At 38.8% G+C, this 17,022-nt stretch overlaps 1 protein-coding gene across 1 annotated transcript in view; it reads left to right on the forward strand.

Moving 5' to 3' along the window:
* The first annotated feature begins 432 nt into the window (after positions 1-432).
* The window catches only part of esrrgb (estrogen-related receptor gamma b), a 49,171-nt gene continuing 32,581 nt past the window's right edge, over positions 433-17,022 (forward strand). The window contains exons 1-3 of the mRNA XM_030128530.1: positions 433-985; positions 10,556-10,971; positions 14,802-14,918. Coding sequence (XP_029984390.1) covers positions 936-985; positions 10,556-10,971; positions 14,802-14,918 — 583 coding nt within the window. The 5' untranslated portion in view covers positions 433-935. The remainder of the gene's footprint in view (positions 986-10,555; positions 10,972-14,801; positions 14,919-17,022) is intronic.

The raw sequence follows: 17,022 nt of genomic DNA on the forward strand, positions 1-17,022 counted from the left end.
AATTACAGCTGTCCACTTCAGTTTAGTGCTACAGCTGTAAACATCTATCTATCTATCTATCTATCTATCTATCTATCTATCTATCTATCTATCTATCTATCTATCTATCTATCTATCTATCTATCTATCTATCTATCTATCTATCTATCTATCTATCTATCTATCTATCTATCTATCTATCTATCTATCTATCTATCTATCTGTCTGTCTGTCTGTCTGTGTCTGTTTTGCAGCGCTCCCTTGTGAATGACTGGACACCTACTGGTCTCCCACTAGCCCCTCCCATCTCTCTAATCTTTCAAATCCATTGGCTGCTTCCCAGACGGCCTCCCAGACTCCTACCAATGGCGGCGGCTCCATATGCTCCAGGCCACGCCCCCCTCCTCTTAAAGAGCCCCCTTGCTTTCAATGGAGACTCAATCCCCCCTCACTGACTTACTCAGCCTGAATGCGCTCTCACCACTGCTGCTCTCCATCCATCTGTCTCTATCTTTTATTCTCTCTTTCTCTATCCATCACTTCCCTGATCTCCTGCTTTTGTCCCGTCCTCTCTCCTCCGTTTCCTTTCTTTATCTTCACCACGGGTTTTTTTTCTCTTCTTCTGTCCTCTCTCTCTTCTACATCACCACTAAATCCACTCCTCCTCTCTCCCATACGTACTCCTGAGCCTGAGTGTGCAGCACCTGTACAGACTGGAGTTTGTCGGGCCGAGGCAGAGGGCTTTTTATTTTGTGTGTGTGTGGGTGAGTGTGTGTGTGTGAGTGTGTGTGTGTTGAAAAGGGGAGGGAGGAGAGACAACACCCAGGAACACCTTACCAACATTTCATCAAGATATGTGGAGACTTAGGAACTGATCTCCTGTTCCTCCAGCTTTTCTCCAGCTGTTTGTTTATCTTTTTTTTTATTGTAACACCTGGAATGCTTAACGTGGACTGATGGATGTTTCCGAACTGTGCATCCCTGACCCTCTCTGCTATCACAACCAGTAGGTGCATCTCATTTCACATTTTATTTTTTATTTTTTTCTACTTTTGTTTTGCACTTCAGTTGACATGTCTTTCATTGCTTTTATTTTAGGAAAAAGCACTCAACAGGACAATTTATTTTTAAGTAATTGCGGGAAAATAATAATACATGCAAAAAGTCAACTATTTAAAACAAAAAAAAAAAAGGGGGGGGGGTGGTTCTTGCATGGTCTGAGCTCCAGGGTTCAGGGGTATTAGTGAGGCTGCAGCAGCGTAGCTTGCAGGGAGTCCAGGTCGGACTGTTGCCCTACAGCTGTCCAGCTCTGCATCAGGATCCCGGCTTTAACCACAGCCACAGGGAAGAGCCAGAGCCAGATTAATGCGGATGATATCCCGAAGACTATCCTCTGGCACCAGCCGCTGTCCGGTGGTGTCCCGCAGAGAGAAAACTGTGACTGCAGTGTGCACAGGAGTGAATCTGTGAGAAAGAACAATGTGTTTGTGAAAGTAAATAGCAGTGCTTTGTTTGTGCTCTTCATTATCTTAATTTAACTGCTTATAAAGTCATGATGAAATTATACTTGATAATCTCTGAAAGTGACATTATTAGAAAGAGGGTGTAGTTAATTCTCTTTAGACAGGATTAAAGTGTCCTCACACTTCACACACATAATATCTTGTTTTATTTGAGTGCAGACATCCAGCTCTCTTTTGCTCTGGAAATGTGAACTCAGAGACGTTAGGATTGCGTTGTTACAGACCTTGCATGCCTAGAAAGAGGCTTTATTCTTTTAAGCAAATATGACTGGACTGGGAGACGGTTTACTGGGATCCTCTTTATGTAAAGCTGTAGATGGGATTGGAATGGTTTAACCTGCTTAGCACTTTTGACAGGACCAGTATCTAGAATATTTCCAACTCTGCAATACTAATACATTAAAACAAAAACAAAACAAACAAAAAAAAAGTTTATCATATCTGTACATTTAATAATTGCAAAAAGGCTAAAAAGCTCATAAAAGTGAAATAACTGTGACTGTACAGTGGTAACATTTGCTTAACTAGTAAGAGACAGTAAAAGATATGTAATTATTTAAAATAAGTTGCAGAATTCTTATAAAACACTACATTAAAATGTAGATATTGCAGATTTTTATGGTTATTCATAGCTTTGTGTTACAAAAAATAATATATATGGAAATTATTGAAAATGTTGCCAAACTTTTTATATCATGGTGAAATGTATAATGCACCCAGGATAAGGATATAATTCATAAAATTTAATCACTGTTATTTAATGAACCCATTTATGACAGACATTGTTTTATAGGAGTTTGTCTGTTCTTGTGATGTTTCACAAAAAAGGAACAGATGCAGATGTAATTCATTTGTCATATCTTTAAATATCAGTTTCACACACTGTTTTCAGAAGTTGTGACTTATAATATTATAGCAGTTTCTCTGTAGATTATACTCCAATTACTGCTCGCTCATCAATTTTATGAAACTTAATGCTGAAAAATACCAATTATTACAAATCTGTTGAATTAAAACAGTTTCTTTTTAGTAACATTAAATGTAATTCAATGGAATTGATTAAGAATATATAAAACTAAGGACAAAGTTGATTTTTAAGCTTCTAAGTTAAAGTGACGTGTGCATTGTGTGTCCTGTGCTATGTCCGAAGTGTGTTTATGTGTCTACATGTATGTACAAAAAAAAAAAAAAAACAACTTTGTGTATATGAGTGAGGTAGCTGATGGTCATTTATGCATATGCATGTTCCTACAGTGTGTGAGATTTGTGTGGCCTACGGTGTGTGAATAGTTGCAAGCTGTCAGTTTGTCTCGTCTGTTTACTGCAGTCCGTTGACTCACTCGTGATGGGATGTTACTTTTTATGACACACTGACACTGCTATTACCTAAAACACCACAAACTCCCTTTGCAAGTGCACTTTTTCATATATTTGTACCGGTTAAAACTGAGTTAATAAAATAAAGGCTGAATATTTTGACTTTGGATGTAATGTAATAAATATAACTTGCAATGATTCTATTTGATTTAACTATGATGAAAAGTTACAGATATAATACTATTTATTTCTACAATGAACAAATTCTGATTTCGCTGCAGGAAATCTATTGTAACATCATTAATAATATTTTAAATAACATAAAATTCATTGCATTTAAGTAATGTTACACATTATAATGTAACATTAGGTGTATTGCTCTGCACTTGGACTTGCACTTAGTTTCTTTGGTGCTTTTAGCGTTGCACAAATCTGTGCTTACATTGGTTTTGCCTTGGGGAATACAATTAACTCCTCAGGGACTTTTGACCAGAAACTAACCCTCTGGTCATAGGTGATAGGTCTACCTGCTGTCATGGTCTCTTCACACGTCACGTCTTGGCTCACAAATTTGTTCTCAGATTAACCATTGTATGTTATTTCAGTGTAAAAATTAGCCTGCTTTAACAATTACATTTGGATGTTTGTGTGTCTGCAGTAAAAGTGTTTTACATCCAGAAAAGGAGTTTTTAAAAAATGCATGTAAAAAATCTTGTTTTTCTCAGATTTAATTTGTCATCGTAACAAAGCAAAAATCTTTAAACAGCACAGTGACCAGTCTGTTAATAATAAAGTGTAAAAATCTGAGTTGTTTTTTTGTTTGTTTGTTTGTTTTAAATGCATAGACACACTTTTTTAAAATGTGTTAAAAATAAACACCAGATTTCTCATTCTTACAGTAACTGCTCAGTTTAATATGACAACACTGAAAGTCTGTATGATGGGCTGCAGTTTAACTGTAATAAGCCGTGACAGTTTTGACAACAACATCCTGACTTTTTATGATCTTTATGTTCACTTGGCTTCAATAAATCAAAACTAGTTTTTCCTCTAGTTCCACGTGCTGCTCCCATAGTTACCCTTCAAAAGCAAACAAACAGGAATGCATACCTGTAGGCGGCAAAATGCATGCACACACAACCACTGACATGTGGTTGTGTGTGCATGCATGTATGTACGGATCACACACTGACCTGGGACCTAATTTTAGCAATGCCATATCATAGAAACACCTGACTGTGTCTGTCAACAGAAAAACATAATCTCATCATGTGTTGCATCTACATTTATTATAGTATTTAGGTGATTGTACTATGAGTATTAGGGTTGTGAAAATATTTTTTCTGTATTATTATCTAAGACACTGTAATAATTATAAAAAAAAATAATGATTTAATCACTTGTCTTCAATGTTCAAATTTTTGTTTAACTTAACCTTAATTTATTCATAATTTTCACAGATATTTTTCTCCTTAATAAATATTTAACTTAATAAAAGTATGTTTTTTAACCCAAAAATTTTAACTGCTCTTACTCATTGTTACAAAGCCGTAGTTGGATGATTTAGGCTTTGTAAGTCTAATTGCAGGAATCCTTAAATTCATAATGTTTTGTATAGTCTTGTTTTAAAGTTGAGATTTCAGACGTGACAAAAAGCATAACACAAACAGAAATATGGTAGTGGTCATTTTAAAGATTGTTACAGCCAGGAAAACTGAAGTTTGTCGCTGTTATTGATTAATCCTGTGCGCTTCTCTATTTTAATGTTGATTTATGTTAACATTAATATTTTTAGATACAGTAACTTTTATCACTATGTTGCTTTATTTGGTTTCCATTAAAGTACTGAAATCACACTGAAAAAGCAAAGTTTGTAAGTTAAAAGTCGTTGTTATACATTAAATAACACTGTATTTATGCAAAAATGAGTTCTCGCTATTAAAAGCACATGTCGTGGGGGTGTTTTTGGCCACTTAAACAAGTAAAACTGACTGTGACTTCTTTAAAAACAAGCCGATAGCTGAACTGGTGAGTCCACTGGTGGACAGAGGGAGCAGCTGGTGGGACACAGCGGTGTTGTGTTAAAAAAAAAAAAAAAATTGAGAGAAATACGTGTTTCTTGTAAGTTTTCTTTTAGCATCAGTCTTGAGTTTTAGTGACGGAATTCGTGAAAAATTAAAACACGAGAAAAATATTTAATCTCAGTGCTGTACGCAGTCATGACACTGTCGTCCCAGTGCTTAGAGTGACATGATTATTAATGGCGATGGCTGCTACCAGGCTACAGCCCAGCACTGTGGCAGGGTGGTGCTGTGTGACGGCATCAGAGGAGAAATAACTTCATTACATGTCGTGACCCCCTCTTGATATAGATATATCCTTTAGGCAGCCTGTCAAGGACTCTGAATTCATCAGGATGTAGATGGGAGAGTTTTTGCGGTCAGTGTTCGGCCCAAACATGAATGTGGTTTTCATGTCTTAGTCTTCAGAGAGGACTTCTTAGAATGAGTTCCTTTTATTGATCAAATAAAATTAACACACACACACACACATAAGATGCAGAGTGTCTAATCATGGAGTGTGGGTCAGCCAGCATGTTTAATTTAATGGGCCTCATCGTAGCTTCACGAGGTCTCACATTGTGAACTTAATTCCTCTTCACCACGTTAATTTGCATTGTGTCAATTGACCGGAGCGCTTACTGTATCAGCTTGAGTCTCACTTGAAATTCAGCCCATGCCCTAATACCATTAGGCAAATGCAAAGTTGTGTCATTTACACATTTGGGAGAAAAAAAAAAAAAGAAGAAGAGAGAGAGAAAAGCCAATTTGCGCTGGACAAGACTCGCTTGTGATTATCAGTGGATGTTATTACTGTGGAGAAGCAGACGTTTGAAGGTTATGTTTCTGGGCAGTAATTGAAATGCAAAATAACATTAGGATCGATGGCCATCTCTGTTTATTTATGAAATCAATATCGTAACTGTCCCTCATGAGTCCCCCTCTGATTCCCAATGACGGCTTAAGTCTCTGCTCATTTATTCTTTCTCCCCCATAACCTCCGTCTTCTGTCTCTTTTTAAAAGGCAGTTAGGGGTGTGTTTGACTTTGCAGGGAGAGCAATTTCCTGGAGGTGGTGGACGTGTATGTAGATGGGGGTTGATACTCCAGGTAAGGAGACATCATCCATGTGGGAAATCTATGCAATCTCTCTTCGTGGCAGTGACATTGAAGAGGCCATATGCTGAAAGTTCGCTGTTTGTGTGTCAGAGTGTGTGTGAGAGGGACAAACTGTATCTGTTCTGCATTGTAACATGGAGGGGAACGTTTAAGGAAAGATTTCACTTGGAGTAAAAAAATGAAATAACAACAGTGGCAACATTTTTAATACGGAATATCAGAATAATTCGCCCTATTGTCCATATATTTGGGGTAAAAACTTACTCAGCATATCCCTGACCTTTCACTAATAACCCATGACCTTCTTTGTTAGATGGAAAACAGTAAAATATAATGGACAGTGCATGTAGTATAAAGCGATCAAGTAATTAAAGCATAGATTTTAGTTTTTCCAAAGTTTTGTACTTCGACCACTAGTATATTCTAACTTGAGACCCAAAAAAAACCTGTAAAATATGTGAAAACACAATACAAAGAGACAAAATAACAAGCTCAACAACTAAATAAAATATTAATGATCCATAAATAAAAAAAAAAAACAAAAAAAAAAAAACGCTTTTGTTCAATCACTGACAGATTGAGTTAAAATATTAGGGGAAAATACAACAAAATGCAGTGTTCTTTCAGCAAATCTACATACATTTGTTAAGGCGCTTCACTAACGCAGCTGTGATTCAGGTGTATTTGCTCCAACCTGAATCTGAAGTGTTTGCAAACACATTATGACAGTTTGCAAATTATAACGAATATGTAAAATGAACTCATCACCGTGTAAGTGTTCCACGTGAATGCTCGCCTTGTGACATATTTACTGATGCCTTTTCCCTAAAAAGTGACTTCGTAGCGTACGGCAGAGTATAAATCATGTGCTTAAATTTTTCAACGTGCATCTTTCGGTGACCTTCATTTGCGCCAACGCTGTGTCGTGCGCATGTTGTTGTTACTACTTAACACTTGGGCGACACACGCTACCCCATTTTCCCGCTCGCGTGACCATTCATTTCCCAGACACCCTGGCTGCAGACTAACAGTGTAATCTATGTGTCAGGCAGGAAGGGGCACTCAGTTTAAAGCTGATAGAGTTTGCCCCAAACAAGGACAGCCTATCATAGAAAGATTAATGAACTAATTTCATGCATGGCTCCTTGCCTCTGTCCTTCTGCGCTTCCATGTTCGACTGTGTGTTCAGCACCGTGATTTACGCTGTGTTCCTTGCTACAAGCTTAACCCCAAGCTTAACAATAATATTTCCCCTCAGTAGGAAAATACATAGTAAAATATGGAGAACTGGATTTTTAACCATTCACTTATATCAAGTTAAGGGCAGTGTGAAGTCATCGTGAACCCAATATATGTGTTTTATTTTTTCTATTTTTTTACTGTCGTTTAAAATTTATCGCGCTGAAATTCAGATGCTGGAAGACATATTTCATGGTTTAGAGAAGAGGTGGATGGATTCAGGATTTATGTAGGGAATGCAGGGGATCTGCCAGCATAAGGAAGGATGCCAAAATACACACACTCTCACACATACACATGCACATACACCAACATTTGGGATTTTAAGCTGCTCTGGCGGGACATTTTCACCGCCATCGCACTTTGGCTCCAAAATAAAAAATAAAGGAGCGTTTTAGCCGTTGAAAACATCCTGGACAGCTCTGTTCTTTCTACATGGAGTCCTGTCTAGACGTTCTCTGTGGTGGACAGACACACAAACCTGTGTGTGTCTGCATCTCTGAGGCGTCCATTGTGGACAGTCTGGGCCTCTAAGAACAGAGAAGGCAGGTGACCTTCACGTCTGTCTGATGAGTCTTGCTTGTCTACTCGGTTTGTACCATTTTTCTGCACGGCGGAGCAAACACTACCCCATTAGATATTAGATGCAACGCATTTGTGTGTGTTTCTGTGTGTGTGTGTGTGTGTGTTGCCAGGGGAGCTGGGCAGGTTGAGGAGAGTCAGGCTGTGCTTAGAAAACTCAATGTCTCTTTATAATAAAAGGGGAAACCAAATTATGAAACTATGAGGCTATTTCTGTCGCCGCGAATTGGTGGTTCATACCATTATTTCATTTCGACAGATTTGAAAGGACCCATTAGAAATTTCCATTAAACCTAACAAAAACATCTCCCCAGCGTTACTGTGTGCTAAGTGTGGAATGAACTACTTTTTACATATGCCACAATGTACTATTCCATAGGGAATCCCCCTATCTGGCTGCGATGATGTATTAACTGTTACCACGCCGCTCTCTCCAATTCCCTCAGATGGGAGAAAATATACCTTCCAATTGACTATAGGTGCACGCTGATCACTAACAAGATTTAACGTGAGTCCTTTGAATCTTTTATAAACTGCAATAGCCTCTGAATGAAGGCTAACATAATGTTGTATCGCTCCATCTCGAACTATGTTAACAGTCCTGACTGATTAAAAATGCATAAGGAATGTCTGGGACCCGTAAGAGGAGGGTTTATTTTTTCATGCCTCATCTGGAACAGGAAGGAAGCAGAGGATCAATAGATCTGATCTGGGCCCAGGGGTAGAGGCTATCTCCTCCCCTCTCCCCTCCCTCTGTCCCTGCTTCCACCCTCCCACCCCCACCCGTTAGCAGTTAAAAGAGAGGTCTCATGTTGTCAGGGCCTGATGACTTCACTGCTTTATATAAACACTTATGCAAAGAGGAAACAGAAGGAAAATATACTCCTAACCACAGCACTAAATTGGAAAACAGGGCAGCCCCAAAGCAAAAATAGCCTAAATATCTGCTTCTAGTTTCAGGAAAAAAACTGGCTTTTTAGCACGTTCTCTCACACACGTACTCAATAATATTTCCAAATGACAAGCATGTACGATTAATGGTGTAAAGAATTAGTCTCACAGAAACCAACTGTGGGACAGTCAGTGCCAGCGCTTCTAACACTGAGCAAACAGTAATTTTATGCTTTGTTTGAATGGATATTACTGATGCTAATGGGAGCACACTGGCATAAAAATACCATACATGTTCTACCGTGCTTTAGTGTAAGACACAGAAAATATAGCTCAACAAATTAGTTGATGTGGCTCATTAATTATTTTTACAAACTATTGTATCAGCAGACTTTGGTACTGATAGTGACTAAAAATGCTGACTTCGACAGACATTAGATCAGTCCCAAAGTTTCTTTGTGGTTCAGTTCTAGAGTGACTTATTACTTTGAGTTTGAGTTTGAGGGATTCTGATTTATCTAAGTATTTACTACATTGAGTTATCTGTTCAGAGTAATAATAAATTCATAATAAAGAATGATGCATTTTCAGTGTCAACATTTTTCAGAAGAATGGCAGGGTTGATACCACCAAACTATCATTATTATATTGCCCTTTAAAAATGCTCAATCAGTCGACCTCCAATAGATACAAAGTGAATGAGAATGCTTTATTTGATTAAAAAATAGAAAAATATTTACTTTCAACCGTCTGCGCAATGTGTACTCATCCAAACAACATATTTGAAGATATAGTCCCAGCCGACTGCAGGTTATCCGGCAGTTTGCTCCACAGAATTCACCACCATTGTGGCAAATGTTTCAGGTTTTATTCCAGGTTTTTATTTTGCACAGCTGCAGAAACACCTGCATTTGTGGTCATCAGACATCTGCTAATCTGCTCCAGTTCTTTACAACTGCAACAGCTGCTTTTGATCTACAACTAACATCCTCATCTTCCTATTCTCCAAATTTATAATGAAATGTGGGATTAGGGAACTTAATCCCGGGTCAGCACCTCTTCTTCAGCCTGTCCAACCTCTCACTTAAATCCACCGTAACCCGGCACCGTCCATTGGCAAACTAACCGGGACTATTGATTGGGTCATGTATTACCCATGATCTTCCATATGCTGAGTGTAACACCTCTCTGTGTCCATTAACAGCCTTCTGAAGTTTCATTCATTCATTTACTTCTGGCAGGAGACCAATTGTGGGCATTGTTTGCAAGATGTATAGGGCATCTGTTGACATGGTCGTTAGTTACCATTTTGCCTGGGAGAAATAAGCAACTGTAGTATATCACTTCGCATTCCAACACATTAATGGTTGTGTCTGTAACATAATCTATCAAACTCAGATCAACCGGTTATGTGCAGGAGTAGTGCGTTCCATCACAGCTGATGAATCACTTGCAGAGTGATCAGGCGATGATGGAAGAAAGCTACACTCAGCGCATCTTGTCAAGCTTGTTAGTGGCGTTAATTTCATTGATGGTTTTTTTCTTTCATATTCAGTTTTGTTTCTCTGTTTGCAGGAAAATCAGTGCTTATTTGCAAAGTATATATAAACAAGCACCTTATTACTGATGCTGTTTCCAGTTTTGTCCACTTTTACTCAATGTTGTCATGAATACTAGATGATTATGTGATCAATACTGTGTTTAGAACCTAAAGAAACATATTATACCAGGCAGCAATATGCTTAATTTACCAGTGCCTTATCTTACCAGTCCTTCCTAGTTTACTGTATATTAACTATTGTAAATGCACTCATTAAAACTGATTGGATGTGTGTGTGTTTTGAAGGCTGCTAACCAGAATGCCATCTGAAGACCGGCACTTATCCTCAAGCTGTGGTTCCTACGTCAAAACTGAGCCCTCCAGCCCTTCCTCTTCACTAGTCGACACCGGCAGTCACCACAGTCCCAGCGGCAACTCTGACGCCAGTGGCGGCTACGTCAACGGAAGCAACGGACGCTCTCACGCCCTGGACTCCCCGCCAATGTTCAACCCGGGCATGCTGGGAGGTGGCGGTGCTTGCCTACGCCGTTATGAAGAGTGCTCAGGCAGCGTGGTCGATGACACAACAATCAAGTGCGAGTACATGCTCAACGCCATTCCCAAGAGGCTGTGCCTGGTGTGTGGTGACATTGCCTCAGGGTATCACTACGGGGTGGCCTCCTGCGAGGCCTGCAAAGCCTTTTTCAAAAGGACGATACAAGGTATTTCCCACTTTGACTTTTAACTTCCAATGACTCACCTGAGCTTGTCTCCTGTGACTGCACGCTTCAAGTTAAACATGAGAAAATGAAAATCCAGAAAGTAGTAAATGAAACAATCCTTTAAATAAATGCTCCTTTTTGATTTGGTCGCATACAAAATTACTCATGATCATATTAAAAACTTTACTTATTAGCATTAATATCTGCCTTGAAGTGTCCTGACAGGTGATAAATCCTTTGTTAAGTCTTTGATGTATCATGTCTCTCGGAGTCCAATCCTCCCCTCTTATGGCACTAGTACAGTGGAGTGATTATGAATGTCTACAGCAGGCATTAGTCCCAGACCATAAATCTGCCCCGGGTTTTGATGTGTTTTCATGTGAATCGTATGCCTGGCATCGACTTTGCCATGTGTGGGAAATGCTTCAAAATAATGACTTGGACAGAGATAATATACCACAAACTGACACGCAGAATTCTGAATTCTTTTCTGCTATATTTGTGAGGTCATGATAACACTGTGTGGATAAATGCCAAAAAGACTGCATAGAGTTTCTCCCCAAACTTATTAGCTGTTGTTCAGTCAGTTATGAAATATTATCAACCTATGATTTTAGCAGAAAACCTGGTTTCTCTTTTTTGTTACACTCTCGTAACTTGTTGTGTTTCAGTTTTGTCAAACATATGGACAACTTAAAGAATATAAAGTATAGATCAGTCCTGTTATAGTATTTTTTCACCCTCTGCAATAAATATTAACAAAAAAATAGTGATTTTATCCATGTACAGTACAAAATGAGAGTTGTGCTTTTAAATGCATCTACAAATGAGTGCATTACTGTGAAAGAGAATTTGCATTTCCACATCTTTATAAGTGCGGACATGAGAGAAACAACCCACTCACCCTCTTGAAAAAAAAAAAAAAAACACAAAAAGTCTACATGTAGTGCAGGGATTCTTTCAATTTTATTTTAATAAATTGCTTTATTATGTGACGCTGAAAAATATGCATATAAATGTACATATGCATACAAAGTGATCAAAAGTTCTGGCTGTTACAATAGGGGAAACTATTAACATGTCCCACACAGAACATCTGAGCTCACAAATTTCAATATGCAGAGGTACGTTTGCAGTTCAATGCTACATAGAGCTCCTTTTGTACAGTAAATAGCGCCCATGTGTGACTTTGTGTTGTCTTGCTCAGATCCCTTTTGCTCTTCATCCCCTTGCGCTCCTTTGTGGAGGACAGGCCCATAATGAACCTAATCTGTCCGTCATTCGTCCCGAGCCGCGGGAGTTTCAGTCAATAACAATCAGTGTTGGGTGACTGTAATTAAGAACCACGCATTTCATTGGGAGAAAGTCAAGAAAGGAGGGTGGGAGGTGGATCTGTTCTTTGCCCTGAGGCCCCGCCAGCCCACACCCAAGGGGGGAGGAGATGGGGGCCAATTAAAAGCTCAGGCACGTGTTGTCGGGGCAATAACAGAGGAAGGGGAGAGGAGAAAGAGAGACGCAGAGGAGTCCTCTAAATAAAAGGCAGAGGGACAAGGGACAGGGGACGTGGTCATTCACTGAAAGGAGAAGCCACTTTAATGGAATGGTAATCAGGGAGGGGGGTCCCGGCCTCGGTAAAGGAGGAGGACAAGGAGAGGTCCAGCTTGAGTGGAGAGGAGCGCGTGGATAATAGCATGGCATAATAATATATCAAAATTTAGAGGGAAAATAAGAGAGGTTAAGGAAGGATATTAGAGTGGTTGAAATGTCCTTTGAGAAATAAAGGTGGACACAAGACCTGATTAACTAAGAGGGTATGCCGACAGTGAGCTTTTAGAGGTAGGCAATTTAAGACTATTGTGGACCCTGCGCCCCAAACACACACACCTACACACACACACACTTACAAGGTACATTGACCTATTTAGGTAAAAATATTGTCTTTAATATTCATAGAAACATAAAGTGGACGTGACCTTTTTTGTAAATCTCCCTACATATTTAATTGTGTCGAACCATCAAATTCAATATTTAATTCCAGTTTTGATTCAGTTCAAAATGAAAAACAAAATCATGTGAGGGTTCTTTACAGCGAGAGGTCGAGACCTTACAGTATTATAGAAAACCCCCTTTAGCAAGCACTTAAATATAAACAGATCTTCAAGCAGTAAAACAGATAAATTCAAGTGTATCATTTAATATTTATTCACTATTGAATGCGACTCAGAGTGTTGGGATAGTGTTTGCAGAATTACTTAGTACATCTCATAGTGGATGGTAAATACACTCTAAAATGCAGAGAAAGAGGTAGAATGTGATTTTGGATGTGTTAGTGTGTGTTTGAGCTGAAACTTAGTCACACACTGAATCTTGTAGGAGCTCGCATTTGCAAAACAATACAATAGAGTGAAGCAGAGGGATCTTCGTAAACAAAAAGACATCTTCAATTATGTAGTGAAATGTTACATCTGGTGTGTGTCATCAAATTGTAACCATGAAAAGCTGGTGATAAAATCTTCCACACAGCATTAATACATATTTTTTGTTTGCTGAGATCCCCCTTGTGAGCAAACAATGCGTATTATAACTGACTTATTTTTGCTTCTTCTCCAGAGTGTAGATATTCCAAACCTGCACTGGGACCCAGACATTTATTTCCATATTTTTCCAAAAACAGTGCACAGTGACAATTACTATTAAAGTACAGCCTGTGCAGAATCACTGTGCATTGTGGTACATTGCATCTTGTATTGTCTTTACTTGTGAGTGCTGTTGTTTTCCCTGTGCTAAAGCCTCTCAGTCTAAAAGACTTCACCCGCCCTGAAACCAGCAGCAGCCTCTGCCAACATCCTGGCATGGTGCCGCAGGCCCCTCACTGTGCATGTGACCCTGCTGGCACCATTGATGCCAGGGATCCTGACAAATGTTGGCACCTTCTCCTTGACCAACAGGGGGTTGTATGTGTGTGTGAGGAGGGTGGGGTGGAGGAGAGGGGCAACTCTGGCAGATCTGCAACAGACAACACCTGGTTTTCTGTTTTTAGGTACCATTAATACATCTCTGGACTAACAGGACATTGTTTAAACATTCAATCAAGGGATTTGGATACTTGGGAAAGAGGATTTGCCTTTGGATTCTAGGGGGTCATATCAACTTTTGAAGTGAGCGCGTAATGATCCGATAAGAAAATGTTAACCGGAACTTAGTGAGAAAAGCAGGCAGGGGTTTTAATGGCAGCAGATTCAATATGTCTGCATTTCTGGCTGTTTTTGGAGCCGAGTGATTAAATTGCATAGGAAATATTTCCATAGTGAGCCAACAAGCGTCGAGACGGACTTGAATAATACATCGAGCTTTGCTACATGATATGGCAGCCTTAGATCGTCGGGTCTAGCAACAGCTCTTGGTCTTCACAGGAGAACATTATGCAGAGTGCTGGGTTATGTGTCCATCTTATAGCCCCTGTGTTGTTGAGGGAGGGCAGCTTTCCCATCATCCTCTACGTGAAGAAAAATGGGCTGGACGGGGTCGCGGTGAGCGCTGCAGAGAGGACGCTCTGCATTAATGAAGCTAATTTGTCTGTGAATCAAAGTGGGGGTGGGACTGCAGAGCAGGGAGGTGCTTTTACACGTCCCATCAAAATGCCACTAAACCCCCTTCTCCTTCAGGAGTGTCACATGGGGTCACCTTGGGACAGGTGCCTGTGTCGGTCTTTTAACGCCTGTTGTGTATTTTTGATTCAGTATCCTCTTTTATCCGGTCATTCTATTTTATTGTATTCTTTATTTTCTCCTTATAAAATGAACATCACCATTGTTTCTGTTCTCCTACAGGGAATATTGAGTACAGCTGTCCGGCCACCAATGAATGTGAGATCACCAAAAGGAGACGCAAGTCATGCCAGGCCTGCCGCTTCATGAAATGTCTTAAAGTCGGTATGCTGAAGGAAGGTGAGCTGACATGTCTAGTTTTATTTGTCCCCTTTTGTTATTTATATCCAGAGCAAACTATGTAATTTCTGCAGTAAGAAGTCTCCTCAATAAAAGCAATAATAAATTATAGCAGTAGATGATGTTGTGAAGTTACATGGGATTGTGGGAGTTCAGTCACATCATCAGTCAGGAGATTATTTCTAAAAAAGCATTCATCATTCCTTTAGTATAAATAAAGGGAACTTTGAGGATGAGTGGCACATGGTGTTTAAAAAAAGCGTGAGTGAAGAGTATGACATGAGCCCTCCTGCAAGTGTTCACATGACAAGCAATAACACAGGTCATTGAACGCATCATTAAAGCTCACGCCAGTGCATTTTCTGATTTCCACATAGTCCATAGGCAGAAAAAAGCATGAAGCGTCATAACAAAAAGTCAAATCTGATTCAGGAAGAATTCATGGTTAGAGGTGACATTAATATTTTCTTCACAATACATTTTTATGGCATATTATGTCATTTTATTCTAAGAGAATTATCACAAGAAACATTAGTAAAGGAGATAAGATGTGATATGACATGACAGGAGGAGGCTGAATGAAGTTACAGATTTTTCTGTATCTTTGCACTGTTATATTCTAAAGGCGCAAAACTATATAATGCATGCTTAGGTGTTTTGAGATATTTTAATACAGAGAAGTTATACACAGGGTGGGGAAGCAAAATTTACAATATTTTGAGGCAGGGATTGAAAGACAGTGTATGACCAATTAGTTTATTGAAAGTCATGAGAATTTATTTGCCACAAGAAAATTTACATAATAGAAAATGTTTTTATTCTATGTGTCCTCCTTCTTTCTCAATAACTGCCTTCACACGCTTCCTGAAACTTGCGCAAGTGTTCCTCAAATATTCGGGTGACAACTTCTCCCATTCTTCTTTAAAAGTATCTTCCAGACTTTCTCGTAATAGTTTTGCTCATAGTCATTCTCTTCTTTCCATTATAAACAGTCTTTATGGACACTCCAACTATTTTTGAAATCTCCTTTGGTGTGACGAGTGCATTCAGCAAATCACACACTCTTTGACGTTTGCTTTCCTGATTACTCATATGGGCAAAAGTTTCTGAAAAGGTATGGATAATAGTGTTAGGTATGATTATGACATCAATATATGTTTGGTTTCAAAACAATTGACGTAGTGCCTGCTGAGAAAAAAACAACTAAATGTTCATTGTAAATTTTGCTTCCCCACCCTGTATAGCTTTAAAAAAAGGCAATAAATAATTAATTATGTCAAAATACTTTGATACTTATTATATTTAACATTATTTAATGTGTTTTATCACATCAAACCATGTTAGTTCATCTACTTTTCTTGTAATGGTAGTTAATCTGATCCATGATCTGAGTCATGATTTTCTCACCTCTTACAAAATCCAGATAAATTACAACAAAACTATAATACTACATATTTTCCTCTAGTGTCTGCTGGTTTCTGGTTTCTTTTGTGTAGTTGATCTGTCTAGAAATACTGCATTGCAGTACTGATGAAATTAAGTAAACATTACTCACATTTTCCTGTATGTACAGCTTCAGTGCATCTGTTATTACTATTACTTATCAAGATTGTGGCATAGTCATTTGCTCTGCTGGAGTTTTAGAATGACTCAAAATGTTTCTACATCTAAATATTTGCAGGTCAGATTCAGTGCATATTAGAGCTCAGAAGCCAGTAATTACGGTAATGCATTGTCTGTATTTACGTAGCAGCAGCAAAACAACACATATCACAAACTATGCAAATTAATGTAAACTAAATCCAAACTCTTAAGTGGGGACACATGCCATGGTATTACTATAAACAGACTAATAAACTCAATAGCCTAGCAAAGTGGTTTAGTAACTCAGTAATTAATGCTACAAACCCATAGGCAAGCGCAGTGTTCTCTGTAAAAGTACATTTTTGATAGTGTTATTTTTGACAGGTAGATTATATGCCAAATCAAGATCTCTTGTGATTTAAGACCAAGGCCATGTGATTTCCCATCTTTAAATAGTAGTTGCTAAAAACAAGTTTCATAACCACAAATCATGTTTAATGCTGAGCAAATCCACCAGTGT

This window comes from Sphaeramia orbicularis, chromosome 24, assembly GCF_902148855.1.
Source record: "Sphaeramia orbicularis chromosome 24, fSphaOr1.1, whole genome shotgun sequence".
In the NCBI taxonomy this organism is placed as follows: Eukaryota; Metazoa; Chordata; class Actinopteri; order Kurtiformes; family Apogonidae; genus Sphaeramia; species Sphaeramia orbicularis.